This window comes from Astatotilapia calliptera, chromosome 20, assembly GCF_900246225.1.
Source record: "Astatotilapia calliptera chromosome 20, fAstCal1.2, whole genome shotgun sequence".
NCBI lineage: Eukaryota > Metazoa > Chordata > Actinopteri > Cichliformes > Cichlidae > Astatotilapia > Astatotilapia calliptera.
Window position 1 is genome coordinate 4,058,964 of NC_039321.1, and position 16,929 is coordinate 4,075,892.

General features: G+C 42.6%; 1 protein-coding gene across 2 annotated transcripts in view; it reads right to left on the bottom strand.

Moving 5' to 3' along the window:
- Positions 1-16,507, bottom strand: part of fgd1 (FYVE, RhoGEF and PH domain containing 1) — a 35,508-nt gene extending 19,001 nt beyond the window's left edge. The window contains exon 1 of one of the 2 annotated variants that reach the window (XM_026154005.1): positions 15,529-16,507. In XM_026154005.1, the coding sequence (XP_026009790.1) occupies positions 15,529-15,673 (145 nt within the window). In that variant the 5' untranslated portion in view covers positions 15,674-16,507. Of the gene's footprint in view, positions 1-1,980; positions 2,316-15,528 lie in introns of those variants that run through there. The other variant, XM_026154004.1, reaches the window with a different exon arrangement.
- Between the last annotated feature and the right edge of the window lie 422 nt (positions 16,508-16,929).

A 16,929-nucleotide genomic window follows, 5' to 3' on the forward strand; every position in this document is an offset into this window, starting at 1 on the left:
GCTGGCTACTCAGCGAGAGAGCGCTGGTGGGAATTCAACAAACAAAGAGACAAGAGAGACAAACTTGGGTGAAGTCCTTCAAAAAGCCAACAGTGTGGAGCCTGACGTCAGTGAGCAACGTGTAGGTGGAGCGATGATTGTATGAAAAGTTGGAACAAGAAAGGGAACAACAGCAGGTGACTACAACGAGGAAGAAACCCATCACAAAATGGCTACAAAAGAAAGACAGTTTTCAGTTTTAACGCAGAAGTTCTTCGTCTATGTCAGACTCCTGTCTCAGCAGCAGGGCGAGCTAGAGGAGCAACAGCAGCACAAAGATAACCTCGAGCAGCCCACGTATTTTTGGCACTGCCCCCTTCAGACAAAATGCAAATACATCATATAGAGGGCGGCCGCAAAGCTCTGCAGCGCACCTACAGACCATCGGCACACAACCAAACAGGAGCCTGGGATCGTACCACCAACCTTCTGATTAGTAGGGAACCCACACCTGAGCAAAGATGGGGGCTCTGGAGGTCAGTGTGGGTTTCAAGTCATCCCTACGAGTCTTATGGTTATTATGGAGACTGGTGAGGCTCTTTAACAGGTTTCGCTTATTGCTGGCAAGGTTTTTTAAAACAAACAAACAATTCAAATGCAAAATCAAGCACATAGATGACTGAAGCTCCATGTAATTTGGGGTGTGGCATAATTTCAAACAGACTAAAGTTTCTAGTCATTTAAGTCAGCGATTCATAGGGATGCTGGATGCCTTGATCACCAGGAAATCACACTCGGATTCAGTCCAGGGCAGTTCTGTCATTCCATAGGTGTTTAATTTGATCGCATCAGAGGCCCTGGGAGTTCTAATATGTGTTGGAAATTGGAATATTCATATTAAATACAACTCTTAAGAGACTCTCTCCAAATGCCTGGACAACTCTAAAAATGTGAAGTGAACTGGGAATGATGGATTCATTATTAACTCATAGACAGACGATCAAAGACTGCTGTATTCAGGCTGGAGACCTATTGAACCACTCAGCTGTTTATTTAACTTCATTTTGGGGTAATAAAGAGAAAAAATGCATTCTTGAGACTTAACACAAGCTTTCTAAATGATATGAAATGTAAGGAACTCATAGAGGTATCATTTAAAGACTAAATGGATAACAATAATATTGGGGACGTGTCGCACAGAGCTTTAGGAACATTTAATGCTCGACCTGCCCATTCTGCTGAATTCACCTTCATCATTTTACCACTATGAGGCTCAGTGTGTGTGTGTGTCCGTGTGTGTGGAGGGGGTGTGTCCGCGTCTGTCTGCAGAAACAAACCAGCTCAGACAGAAACTCAGATCACACCATCTCCATCCTGCTGTGCAGCCACATCAGCCTGGGATGAACAGCCACATTTAACATCGATGGATCAGGAGCCCATCAATAAATCACACACACACACACACACACACACACACACACACACACACACACAGCGAGTCTGGCTGTGATGGACTGGCTGTGATGGAGCCTCCTCATTGGTTCCTGTCTGTCTGATGTTTCTGATTCAGTGTGAGTGATGATGGAATAAAGCAGAGAATCGATCAGATGACATGTGTCGGATATCGACACATGAATGAAGCCTGTTTCAGCTGAGCTGAGAGCAGCAGCAGCCTCACATCTGGCAGACGCAGTATCATGCAGCCATACTAGCCTACATTCACTGCAGCGAGATGTCGGTCAGTGTGTGCGCGTGCACGACAGCCGGAGTGAGCGCGCGTATGTCACCCCCAAACACCCTCCCCCTCCCCCCCATCATCAGGATTATTCTAGTGATGTAAAAAAAATATTTATCTGAATAAAATAAAGGCAAACGGGACGCGCCGAGCACGGCGAGGCTGCAGCCGTGCGTGTGCGCGCGAGCCCGTGCAACGCCTGTCAGCAGGTATATGGAGTGTGTGTGCACGCGGTGCAGATGTATGTGATGCTGCCGGAGACTCACCCCTGGTCAGGCTGCTTCTGTCCATGTACATCGCGCAGCAAAACACAAATCCGGTCATTAAAGAAAATGTTGGTGCGGGGAGAGAGCGGCTCTCCCGGTCCACAGCAGCCGAAGAAACCGGGTCAGAGCCACGCACACGCACGCACATACACACGGGAACCCACCGGACCGGCTCGGACTTACAGACACACCGACAGACCGACGGTCCGGACCGACCGCAGACCTGCAGGCTGCTGCTTCGGGATGGATAAGTAGGTTAGATCCGCTCGGTTTGATTCAGGGGGCTGCCCGGTGTGTGAGCGGCGGGCGGCGGCACAGCGAGTGGAGGAGGGGAGAGAGCGAGAGAGAGCTAGTGAGATAAGGGGGAGGGGGGGCTCTCAGTCCTCCATTTTGGTTTCCATGACAACAAATTAAGAAGATACAGAGAGGGGGAGATGGGGGTGTGATGGTGGTGGTAGTGAAATGTGTAAATACATCAGACTGATTGACAGGCGAGGCCTGATCACGTGGGTTTATGGAGCGGAGGCTACAGACAAACTGACTCAGATTAATGTGAAGCTGTTTCTCTTTCCCTCTTTCTTTCTCCCCTTCTTTCCCCCAGTCAAGTCTGTCCCGTATTCAGTAAGTGAAAATAAAATAAACAATAAAAGGTGAATCAAATGGACCATTACGGCAAGGCTGGGATGGTCAATTTGGTAAAGTAAATCCGTTGGGCATCTTTCTTTGCCTTTAGACAACAATTCTGATGCAAAAGAGCCAAACGGGACAGGCAAAAAAACAAAAAAAACCCCAAAAACATTCATCATCTTAACTTTAATTTAATGGACCAGTATGTCCGTTACTGTAATCCGATTACTTTTTTCAAGTAACTAGTAAAGTAAGGGATTACTATTGCAAAAACGGTAATTAGATTACCGTTACTTTCCCGTAGGAACGCTGCGTTACTGCGTTACTAAAACCGTGATTTTTTTGCAAGAATGTCTCATGACAGTGACGTAAGCGAGTGCTACGGTTGTGACAACAGCTGTGTGCAGATCAACAATGGATCATATATCGAGTGCGGGAGAGAGTATGAGCGTGCAGCGTTTAAAGTGTGGAAGTACTGACCTTACTTTGAGTTTGATTCCATAAAAAGTGACAAAAACATTAGTGTCCATTAGCATTGTGCGTGGGAAGAAAACTTCTTTTTACAGCGAAAAAAACCCCTAAACTTCCAAGCAAGCTCTGAGTGCGCTATGACGTAATGGAAAATTCACAGAGAAACTGCCGTATCCTTCCACTGACCGCTGCGGCACACCTGCACCAGGGTAAACCTCCGCCTACCCAACTCCTGCTGTACAGGTGAAAATAGAGCAACAGGACCGCTAGTCTTTGATTTTATTTATTTTCTGCTGTGTTTTACTTGCATCTATTTGAAAGACTGAGTGTAAACACAAAAAAAAAAAATATTTTATGTGCTGGAATGTGCAGAAAATAGGTTTAAATATTAAACAAATTTCTTCCAGTCAGAGAATGTTGCATATAATTAAATTTTTGCTTGATGCATAAAGTTAAAAGATTAAAATTAATAAAACTATAAAAGTTTTAAAAAGAGACTTTTCCATTTGATTACATTTTGTATGATGGATTATGCAGAAAAAGTAGAATTGGGCTGAAAGATCTATCGCTTTATCACCTATTCAGGTTGTAAATCGTGTTTTTAAAAAGTAACTAAGTAACTAAGTAATTAATTACTTTTGAAAATAAGTAATCAGTAAAGTAACGGGATTACTTTTTGGGGGAAGTAATCAGTAATTAGTTACTGATTACTTTTTTCAAGTAACTTGACCAACACTGGTCATCAGTGTTTAAGAATTCTTAGGAAGTCACGTAATTTCACCCTTAAATGCTACATTTTGTTTTATGGAGGCATTTTCACTGCATAAATCAATTTGTGTTTACATTTTTTATTAATAACAAGCATTTCCACCACACGTAGTTTCACTGTCTGGAGAGACACCAGAGACTTTCAGAGCACCTCTAAACTTTATCTTTACATTACAACAAGATGCTAAAGTTTTGATGATTTAGATCAACAGCAGCTAGCTTAACATTTTTCAAGAGCTTCCAGAGATGTTGTGTTGTAGTGGACTCTCCTCATTTGCCAATGCATTCTCATCCTGGTCCATAATACAGATACCTGCACCTAACCCTTATGTGCCCAGGTGTCCTTTGGTGGTGGTGCTCTGATGTAGCACCAACACTGTTGTGTCAATATTATTCACTGAAGAGTAAAAGTCCTGATTCGCAGACCTACAAAGTGCACATTAAGATGCTGGATGGATTGGAAGCAGTAGCTTTAAAAAAACAAAACCATCAATGTCTTGTGTGTGTTGCACTTTGGTGTCATCATGTATTTGCTTTTTACTTTTACTTGCAGAAAAAAAAAACTTTTTTAGGTTTAGGTGGCAAAAAAAAAAAATTGTGGTTTGTGTTAAGACACACCCCTTCACGTAGTAACCAATGGAAACAGTGGTTTCTATGTGACTGCAAGTCTCTTTATGTATGTGCATCCCTTTATGCCGAGGTACGATGTAAGATATGTAGCTTTGCAAGCTCAAGTACAGATCAGCTGATTGGATACATAAACAAATGATCTGTAATCTAATTGGGTAGAACACCTGGGAAATGCATCGCCCCCCAAACGACAGCAAATTTAAGTCTGCTGTCATCTCATAAACTTTGAACATAACTAGTTTAACTAAAAAGTGTAGGTTGCTTCTGTTTTGTTTTTTTTTATCCAGGTTTGTCTTTAAGAAGGAGGGGGAGGACAGGAAATGAATCACTGAGAGCTCAACTCAGTGTATGCACCCACAAGGGCTGCAGAGAGGAGAAAACAAGCTGAAATTAGCATGTTTTTGAAGTAAATTCCTCCATCCTGTTCCTCTGTCTGTTTTCGCTTAATAAAACAAGTAATCCTGACCAACAAAGAGTTGATCTAACTCAACCCCACAGCGAGGTCACTGGATGATAAACAAAAACAAACACACCCCTGTTATTAAGCTGCTGACACACAGACAGACAAACAGGCTGATCGAAAAGGATGTACCCCCCGGGTCTTCTGGGACTAAGCTTAAAACAGCACACCCACATCGGTGTTACATAAAACAAACACACCCTACTTACTGAGGAGGACAGAGGAGGAGAGCCACAGCTCTAGAGTAACAAATCAAACACACCCTCAGGTTAATGTGCCTTGAGACAGTTAATCTCCACCCGTCTGTGGAGACTGAAAGACAAATGCACCCAAACACACATAATAATAATGGATTGGATTTATATAGCGCTTTTCAAGGCACCCAAAGCGCTTGGGTCCACTATTCATTCACTCTCGCATTCACACACTGGTGGAGGCAGCTATGGTTGTAGCCACAGCTGCCCTGGGGCAGACTGACAGAAGCGAGGCTGCCATATCGCGCCATCGGCCCCTCTGGCCCACACCAGTAGGCGGTAGGTGAAGTGTCTTGCCCAAGGACACAACGACCAGGGCAGAGAGCCCGGGGATCGAACCGGCGACCTTCCGACCCTGAGCCACGGTCGCCCCTACATTACTATTATTATTATTATTAAATTCACCCAAACACACATCAGAGAGGAGAAAAAAAATCAAACACACCCTGTTATTTTCTGGCAAGTGAGGAGATAAAGCTACAGACTGACCTCTGACCTCACACACTAACACACCTCCCCTCCCCCACAGCAGCAGTGGATGACCCGGTGACCTACAGAGACTCCAGTTCCCTCATCCATGCCCCCAAGGACAGATGAATGGACAGAGAGCATTCAGCTGCTTTAAAGCTCAAGCAATGGAACAGCTGACACACTTATTTATTTCTATTTTCTTTGGGGGGGGGGGGGGGGGGGGTGCTTTTTTAAAACAGCTGAAAGTAAAGAGCCAGACAGGAAGTGAGGGGGGGTATATGTAACACTGGTCGATGGCGGATGTGAACTAGCATGAACCACTACAGTTTCTAAAAGTAGAAACACTTGAAATGGCAGTGCAGTCAATAGAAATTGTTTAATTAAGAGTAGAGATACTAGAAAGCGGGAATAATATCACCAACAGAAAAAGTAGAAATAGCAGAAAAAAACAGAAATAACAGCAAATAGTGACAGATAACATAAATAAAAGTAGAAATACTAAATCAAATGAAATGACAGCAAAATTACTAGATTTAACACGAGGCTGATACATTTAGAAATACTAGATTACAATAAACAGAAACGGTACAAATAAAAAGCAGAAATTACAACACAATAAGTAGAAACAGATTTTTGGCAGGAGGTGTTACGCAATATAAATACGCCTTTTATTAATTCCCGTCACTGTTTAATTCAGTATAAAATTGTACATAGGTTACATTATTCAAGGGAAAGACTTCACAAAATGTACCCAGACTACTCTCCTCTCTGTGAAAAATGTATGATACATTATGGAAATCTGTTACATAGTTTTGCACTCTGTCCAAGGCTTCACGGTTTTTGGTGTGACATTTCTACCTACCTGTCTAAGATTCTTAAAAACAAGACTGAGCCAAATCCAACAGTAATTTTCTTTGGGATCTCCAAAGAAATACAAAGTTTACAACATTCTCAAAAAAGGTTTATATCATATGCATTGATTATCGCAAAGAAATTGATCCTGCAGCTTTGGAAAGGCAAAGAGGTTCCTGTGTTAAAGATGTGGCTTGCAGAACTCACAAATACTCTTCACCTTGAAAAAATAAGATATACCATGAATGACAATGTGAAAGTTTTTGAACTAACTTGGCACTCTTTATTTGCGTATCTTGGGTAAATATAAATTTTTGGCAGTCGGGGGATTGGGGCCCATAGAGGTTTTTTTCTTTGTTTATTTGTCTGTCTTGTTTTGTTTAGAGAAAAAGGAGGCATAAGTTCTACTAATTTCTAACAACTGCGATACCTGCTTCTAATAAAACATATATTTACAAAAAAAACAAAACAATAAGTAGAAACAGTATAAAATATAAGTAGAAATAGTAGAAACAGCACAATCAGACATAAGTAGAAACATTAGAAACAACAGCGCAAGAAAGATAAACAGCAGGAAATAAGTAGAAACAATGCAAACAACAGCAGAAAAAAGTAACAATCAATAACAACAGTAGAAGTAAATGTGGAAAGATTAGAAACATCAGCAAAAATAACAGCACAAGTAACAGTACAAATAGAAACAGTGTCAACAAAAAAGCTCAAAGTAAAAATGAAAAAATGACAAAAATCAATAGAAACAGCAGAAATACCAAAGCCAGAATACGAGCAGATGAAAGAATAAAGAGCAGAGGACGTTCCAGCAGCGCAAGCATGAAGTAGAAACTTGAGAAGCCAGAGGGGAAAAAAAAACAACCACAGAACTAAAAGTAGACAAAAGTAAAACTGAATAAAGACCATAAAATGTTTTCCACACTGATAGAAACAACAGTAAGTCCCTTTTTCCCTGTTTAACTGAACAGTTTGTTTCTGCACGTCAAACTGTGTGTGATCAGCAGAAAAGTTAAAATCTGACAAAATCATTAAAGTGGAGGAACAGAAGAATCATGCAGAGGCAAAAATAACTGATGATGTTAACAGTACACTAAAAAAATTAGAAGTTGGCTTCACTTAAAATTTCACTTAATAAAATGCATGTAATGTCACTGCTTGAAAACTGTGGGCAATACTTGTCTAGTTCACTGAGTATGCAGACCTATGAACTCAATATAATATGAAAGAACTGCTTTATTTGACCTCAGTTTAGCAACTTTTAGATTATATACATTTTGAAGCTGTTATGGATGCTCTAGATTTCTTTTTATGAAGCTAAGAGTACTGCTGTGCACAGACTGTACAACAGATGGGTGTAGCTACCTTGATGTCACCCATTGCTTTCAGAAGCCTTCAGATTAGCATTTCTGTTACAGCCATGTTGGACACATAAACTGGCTAACAACTTGTGCAGTTTCATGTAATTCCACAGATAATCCTCGATTCTGAAACCTAGCATAACTAATATTTAGAAAATTAAGTTATTTATTTATTGAATGAGACCCAAAATGTGTCACTGAACCCATAAACTCAACATGAAAGTGTTTACAGAGGTCAAAATTAAAAGCTGTTTTCCACTAGACTTCTATAAAGCCAGAGGTCTTTGTGCAACGACAGCCGGTTCGTCTGGTGGCTTTCATACAGAATCACGATGTAAGGCACTTCTGCACTGGCTTGGTTTTTTCAGCATGGAAGTTACGTCCATGTTTTATGCTGTACATGGTTTTGCACAATATGTGTTAAAGAAAGAAAGAAAGAAATCTACACTAATCTACTGTGACAACTAAGGATGTGAAGGAGATATACTTGGACTCTTGTCTTATACATGTAGAGTTTCTAATGCTAACTGGGTGTCCTGGTACTTTAAAGCACCCACATGCTTGCAGCAGACAAAATAATCACTTTCTTTTTCTTTTCAGGAGAAACAGTTGTAGGCAACACTAAAAACAAACAAACAGAAAAAAACCAAAAGAAAGTACAAACTGTCGTATCAATCTCAGTTCTACCTGCAGCTTTCGGTATTTCATTAACCAACTCTTGTTGGTTCATAAAAACTTTCATTTTAACTGTGTGAGGACTTGCGGTGTCATGATGCATTTCCAGGAAACTGTTTTCCACCCTGAATCCAGGTGTAGAGCCTCAGACAGCGTCCCAGAGTGAAGCCTAGACGCTGTGTCCCCCACAAGGTATCAACTTAACATAGGTCCCCGCAAAGTTACTTGTACCGACACACACACACACACACACACACACATTTATCATTCCCATTCACCCACAGAACTTGATGTATTTTTAACCTTCAGCTCTTCATTCATATCTGCTCATATCTGCCTGCACACGTCCTGTTGTGAGGCATGTCAGGAGGGGGGGGCGTGCTTAACATTTAAACTGTCTGCAGTGAAGCTGCAGAGGGACACAGATCACTGCTCTGTCTTCACTTACTAACATGCATGTGACACATACCGACATGTTCATCTGTCTGTGTATATAACAAGCTTTCCCCAATCAGCTGATTCTGGTCCAGCTTCAGTGTATCCATCCGTCATTATACAAGAAATCGTTCCAGCACATGAACCGCAGTCTTCAGTGTCAGTAGCAGTTCAGTGATGCTGCAGGAAGTGGACAGAACCAAGCTAGGAGTTTCCTCCTGCTCCCAGTCTTTGCACTAAGCTATGTTAAACACGCACAAGCTGTAATACTGACACTAACACTGTCTGCTGTGTAAAGCCTCATATCTGGAGGAACTATTCCTGTCCACGTTAAAGCCTGCAGGTAACATCAGCTGCTTCTCTTCTCCAGCCGCCACTGATCCTCGTGCTGATGGAGGAAATCAGCTGCAGGGGCCTCATTCACAACCGTGGCGAAGGCACAAAGTAAGGAAGGCCTAAACGAGGCACACACTGCTTCCCACGCTAAAATTAGAGACTGTTTAAAAACAATAATTAAAAAAAAACCTTGAGAGGAAAATGTGTGCACTAGTAAGGAAACTCAGACCCATGCAGACAAACATTTTAGACTTTACACTTCATTTGTACCTTGAAGGTCTTGCTGGTTCCTGGTATTAAAAAGGCCCTCAAACATTGCAGACAAGCATTTTAACTTTACACCTATCATCATTATTTGAGCCACTAGATGGCAGCGTCACTGGAACGTACGTGCGTTTGTGGTCTGAGACACAACCATCACAGACGGTAAAAGCAGTAACTTTTCTTTTTTTATGAATTATAAATTCCACATTTACAAATGTTTGAGGAAAGTTTGTTTTTTGACAGACCTTTCACAGAAAAAGCACCAGATCAGCTACTCTGACCTCCTCTGTTCTCTTCGCTCCCTTTTTCATGCTTATTTGAATCCAACTTTACAGAAAAGAGAGGGGGGGGGATAGCGACCCTCAGCCACTCTTTCTCTGCCACGTTGTCTGTGGTTTCCCGTCTCGCTCGCTCACGCCAAACTTCAACACTTTGACTAATGAACAGGAGTGGTGACATGAACCTCGGAGACACACGAACAAACACTTTGTTCTCCTTTTGAAGCTCATTTCTTTGCCGTGACTGGCAGATCAGGCCTGACGTATGTGATGTGTGAGCAAAGACGGCAGCCTGCTCAGTCTGAACTAAAAGCCTTGAATATTCTCAGACAAGTTACAGGTTTTAATCGGCCCCCAAAACCCCCGAAATGACCCAGAGAATAAACATAAAACTCAGGAATACAGAGGACTGGACGTAAACAGAAGCTCTGGCAAAAGAATGAAAGGACTATGAATACAAGAAGAAGTGTTGGGTAACAACAGGAGAAGACAATCAGGTAATCAGACACAGGAAGTAAAACCAACACGGGACATGAAAGAAAACTAACCCTGAAAAGTAGGTTAGAAGCAACTCTAAACAGCAACAAGCATAAACTAGAACTGAAGCTTAATAAAAACTTCAGAACTAACAGTAGAACAGTAAATAACTCCTGAATAATAAATAAATCTAAAATCCAACAACTGAAGCTCAAAATGAATAAAATGATAAAAGTAAAATCAGGAATCAAAAACCAAACCTAACCCAACGAGCCGAAGCCTAAAGCGCTGGAAGAGCAGGAGAGCTGCACGCAAATTAAAACATAATAATAGTGAACAGGTATACAACACTACAACACCACCACAAAAATCAACTTTGGTGGACTGCAGAGCGGAGTCGCGCTATCAGTCCATTAAATATGGCTCACATACACCAAAGTCTTCGAGCTCAACTTCATGATTCATTGGTCAGAAATGGACAAAAAGTCATAAAACTTAGAAACTATGATGGTTAAAAGTTTGTTTTGTATTGTGAACATTTCAATTCAATTTTATTTATTTCTACAGCGCCAAATCACAACAGTCACCTCAAGGCGCTTTATATTGTAAGGTAAACCCTACAATAATACATACAGAGAAAAGCCAACAATCATTAGACAGTACTGCATGAAGATGTAAAGTATCACATCATATTTGACCTCAGTTTTTCAGGGTTTTTTAGTAAAAAATCAAAAAATCAAAAAATCACATTGATAATGCAGAGATCTGAAAAACTCCCAAAAGCTGATATCAAATATAATACAGTTTGCATTGCTTAGGCCAGCGGTCCCCAAACCCCGGGCCACGGACCGGTACCGGTCTGTTAGTCGTTTGGCTGCAAGAGTTGAGGCTCCGGTGTGAAATTTATGGTTTTCAGGGTTTTTAATCATGATTAAATCATTATTAAATCATGACTGGTGATGGCAGCTACATTGTAGCCACAGCCACCCTGACAGAGGCGAGGCAGCCGGACACTGGCGTGACCGGGCCCTCTGACCACCACCAGTAGGCAACGGGTGAAGTGTCTTGCCCAAGGACACAACGACCGAGACTGTCCAAGCCGGGGCTCGAACCGGCAACCTTCCAATTACAAGGCGAACTCCCAACTCTTGAGCCACGATCACAACATCTTTAAGGCCAGTCTGTGAAAATATTGTCTGACATATTCCGTGTTGGTTTGGGGACCGCTGGGTTAGATTACATTTAAAAAAATATAACCCTATTCCATTAAAAGTATATACTGGCGTTAGCTGCACTGGCGGAGGGTTGTGCTCTCAGACTGCTTCTGGTTTGTGATGCGTTTGAGATGCGAATGATCATACAGGAAGTTGTGATGCGCAGGTCCAGAGTTTGAAGGGATAAGATGAGATGGAGATGACACTTTGCTGAAATCGTGTAATCTTTCCATGTCATCTTCAGCTGATCCAGTGATTTCCTCACTGATTACAGCTCCAAGTATTTTAACTGTCTCACAGTATCACTATCAGGAGGTCCATCATTGCGTCCAGTCCTCTTCTTGAAAGTTCTGCTGGGACCTAGCCGTCTTATTGCTGCCTCATACCCAGCATGCATTTCAACATTAAATAACCATCAGCTGGCGGTCTTCGTTAGATAGACGGTTAAAAGAATTTCGTTAAAAACTTAGAGTCAGTATCTGCTTGACGTACTTCTCGGATGTGTTTGTCTGTAGAAACATTTCCAGAAACAAAAACTTTGTGTTTGAGAACTCTTTCATGGTTTTCGTGACATCAAAGGAAGGTGATAGTTGTCACAGTCCACGCAACGAATTATTCTTTACATGTACATCAATGTCTGTGTACACTGTAACCAATGATCTGACAGAGATTTCTCACTTAGTAAGAGATGATTTGACCTTCTACGTGAAAACGTCAAACATCCTCCACGGTTCAGATTTCGCCACCACGCTGCGACCACCTTTCACAGACATAACGCTGCTGTTTCAACCGCGTTTGCAGTGACACACGTAAATTCATTTAGGAAAATAAAAGCGCAGCCACAACTCCAGATTGCAACAGCAGGTTTGTTTGATTCATGCAAGTTTCTGCAGATGTTGTGCTCTAAACATGAAGTATTCCCTCAGAGTGCAGCTGCTGCATCCCTTCACCACTGCTGGGAAAATCTCTCATGATCGTCTGACAGCAGAATGAGTCATTACTTTAGCAATGAGTTCCGCATTAGCTCTGCAACAGCTACTGCAGCAACTCTGGGACCCTAAACGGGGTTCATCAGACCGGATCTGGACCTGTGGGAACCCTTAGGATACTTCCCATCTTTGTGTGGACTCTCAGTCATCCCACTAAGCCTGAACCTGGCTCTAACCCCCCAAAGTCAGGCCTGAACTCTCAGGAGAGGCCCAGATTAAGGACTGGACCCCGTGTCCTCAGAGCGATACAGAAAACAGTTGACACGCCGAGCTGCTGTGGTTCTGTTCCCCTGATTCAATTATTCTACAAACAGCACCACATGACAGCTTTCAACCACTGAAGCTAAACGTGGAGGTGTCATGTGACCTGTCTGACCTCAGCTTCACCAGAGAGCGAGCGAGCGAGCGAGCGTCACGTTTAATTAGATTGAGTCTAATGTAATGAACTATGTCTCTCTGACCTTCAGCCACAAACCTCTGGAATCCCAAAGACCTGAGCACGAACCACATGCTGCTTTGGTCGGTTGTTCGTGGGCAAGTTTCATAAAGCAAACAATCAATAATACAATCAAATCAGCTCCCAGATAACGAGGCAGCAAAGCAAACACAGCCTGAGAGAGGGGGTGTCAAACATGCGGTCTGGGCACCAGAACGACCCGCCAGAGAGTGCAGAGCGGCTCACTGGATACGGATCACTTTGCATAGTGTGGCAACAGTTGTATTTTAACCCAAAACATGATATTTCTCTAACCTAACCACGTGGGTTTAATGCCTATGCCTAACCCAGAATATTGTTAATCAGCTCATATCAGACCAGATACATGAAGATTCGTATGCAGAAACAGATTCTGTTGCGAGACTGTCCGAAAAACTTCACATGGTGCATGACAAGGAAAACACAGATAAGTATAAAATAAAAATACTGAACTATAAATGTTGCACCAGCTGCAGGACAGTATAACTGCACAGAATATAAGCTAGTTCCTGGACGCCTCCCACATGGAGGCTGGGGCAGACCCAGGACATGCTGGAGAGATTATGTCTCTCTGCTGGTTTGGGAATAACTCTGTGTCCCACCGGATGAGCTGGAAGAGGTGGCAGGGGTGAAGGAAGTCTGGGCTTCCCCATTAGACTGCTGCCCGTACCCGGATAAATGGCAGAAAATAGATGGATGGATGGATGATCTACAACATATGATGGATATTTAATTGTGACGGCTTTCAGAGTGTGCTGCTTTATGTTTAAAAATAAAAGCAAACTGTCATACTTTTGCTGCTCAGAGATTAGAGCTTTTATGTTTCTGTTTGTTTAAACAGACGAGCAGAAAAATGAAAGTAGAGGCAGGACATGGAGCTGCAGAGACCAGCCGCAGCATCGCACCAATCACCACCATGACTGTAACTTTCACTGCGGGCAGCAGCGATGAAGGTTAAATAAACTCATCCTGCTTTCAGTGGCCATTCAGTGAGTCTCTACAGCCATGGCTCAAGTTTAAATGACAAAGAGACAAACACTCAGGCTTCTGACGGCAGACCTGTGTGATGTCACAGAGATGACATATACCTAATATGGTCATCTCAGGAGCAGAAGCCCCACCAAACACTAAGGACGCCGTGGTAATTTAGCACTTTGTGAATCACCTTGTTGGTGCAAAAATATTATTTTGTGCCTCTCAGATGTGTTATCTTTGGGGGGTTTTTAATAAATGTAACTAAAGAAATGCAAACAAACTGTGTTCTTGTGACAGGCAGAGAAAAATATTTCAAAAATTTCCAGAATTTGGTGTAATGTGCTGGAGCCAGACCCTGAACTTCAACAGGTAACAAACTGATGAGGAGTCAGTCTGCAGAGTCCGTTTGTACCTGTTAATGTTTCTACAGGAGAATCACCATGGCGATCTCATCTAAGTTTCTTTGTGAAGGTTTTCATCTTTGCTTTGCGTTCATACCTAAATACTAAGAGGAAGCGCTTATGCGTGTCCTTATTAGGACACGTGACGGCAGCCAAAGGTTTATATTGTTAAGTGCTGATTATGACACAATTCAGGTCATTTTACGGAGAAACTGGAAAGTAATGTAACAAATTACTTTCCCCAGTGAGTAATTAAAGTACTGCATTACTTTTAAGAAAAGTAATAAGTAATGTATAATGGCTTGAGTAATGATCCCAACAATGCTGATGTGTAGACACATCACTGGTTCGTCCATTGAATTGGTGACTTTTTATGCTTGAATGAGTCACAGGTCAGTGTTAAGTGGTTCCACAAACAAACAGCCTCTGAAACTGGTCAGGTACAAGGATCCGACTGCAAATAACTGAGAAAGTCCAAAGGAAAAAGTTTTAAATACTTTCAGAAAGCCTGGAGAAGTACTGTTCAGAACCACTTTTTTTAAACTACAAGGAAGAAATTTTGGCTCACTGGAAGCAAAATGTGAAGAAATGAGGCCGACGCAAGACTTCTGCACAGCACTTTAAAAATTCCAGATATTTTATCTTCTCGGAACCAGCTGCTGACACCATCCCTATAAAAATGTGCAATTTCTGCTGAGTTAAAGGCACTTTTTGTAATTACCCTCTGCAGAATGCGTCAAATAAGATTAACCTCCAGGGGGCAGCATTTTACCAGATGTGTTTACAGATGTGTTGTTTTTTTCCCCCCTTCTATTCTTTTGACATTTCTTTTTACTTTTTCCTCCATTTCCTTAAGAGGCTTTGGCATTTCCCACGCTGCCACTTTAAACAATGTTTATGATGACTCACCTATAAAGGTTACGGTGAATCGCTGCACCATCTTGTGGTACAGTCTGGCATTACATGAAAGTACAGCCCAGCCCTAGTTTAACTTCAGCTCATTGCTCAATAACACAACATGCAGACAGAGCTGTGGTTAAATCTGGAAGCTTTCAAACATTTTAAAAACACATACATTCACAGTAAGTGCCTTTAAACAAATACACAAAAGCTGCAGTGCACTCACCTGTCCTGCAGGTGGCGCTGCGGCTGCCATGTGGTGGCGTGTTGAGGTGGTAGGAGAACCTCATGGTGCTGAACTGACTGGAGAAGGAGGGAGCAGGAGGAGCAGGGAGGCTGAGCAGAGTGCTGCGAGGTCGGTTCAGCTGCATGCCTGCACAGGTACGTCACTGCACACCTGTACGCAGGTCAGGGTTTATTCAGTTCATTCTCCACTCATGAGATTTTTCCTTCTCTTTTCTCTTTTTATTTTAAAATATGAGTGTTTGTTTTTGAATCAGTCACTTTCTGCTTGTTCAGAGTCAGTTTTGCTCTCAGAGAAATCCACACAGGCGCACTCGGCATCGGTTATCTGCTTCACTCTTTTCTCCATTCAGGAAAATGAACTTCAGCTGCGACTCTCTGGTGGTTCACTCTCTGGCTGAAGCCATGTGGAGGTCAAAAATGTCTCACCCTCCTTCATCCTCCCCCTCTCGCTCCCATCTTTTCCTCTTTGTCACTCTTTCAGGAATCTAAACGTTACCAGTCTCCGTGCCTCCATCTCCACGTCACGTATCCGCAGAAACAATCAGAGGAATCCGGCTGATGTGGTTTTCAGATTAAAAACCTTCCCCGGGTGTGCCGACTGAGGGTTTCTGTCAGTCCAGCTCCTCCGAGATAAAGCTGAGGAACAACTTTTGAGGATCCAGAAACCTGAAATCAAACACGTCTGTAGGAGCTTTAGAGCAGAATGTGCAGACTCAGCTCTCCTCCTGCTCGAGTGCCTCCACTTTTTCTGATTTCTGCTCCTCCTGCTGCTTCGGTTTGACTCCCTCTGAAGACTTTTTGCTCTTTCTCTTCAGCGTCAGTTTGTCCAAACAGACAGACAGACAGACTGGCTGTCGGTTGGCCGTCTCTCGGCAGCTCCAGGCTTTTGTGTGAAAGTCTGATCTGAGCTGCAGACCGACACCACAACTCCTCCTCCTCCTCCTCCGTCCAGACATCTGATCCCAGAGCAGCTCCCCTCCTCCCTCTCTCCTCTCCCTGTGGTCTGGTTCTCATTTTCTCTGTTTTCTGAGGCTGAAATTTGAAGCAAAAGGAAAACTTTGGAGAAAAATTCCAGCAGGATATTTTAAATTTTTCCCCTTTACCAACACCAGAGTCTGAGCTCCACTTACTCTCCACCACTCATGACTCTGCTTTTTCTCTTTCTAACAGAAGCACAGATTCAAGTTTCAGGATGATGTGAGCAGCAGCTTTCAACCACCAGGGGGCTCCAACCCTTCATTCCACATGTCCCTGCTGCGCTCGGAGCCTCAGTCTGAGATCGTAACAAAGGTCACATTTCAGTGGTTTTAAGATCCGTCCACAGACGGGAGCAGACTCCCAACATGTCAAAACATTTTCTTCAGGCAGAGCAAAGATCTGC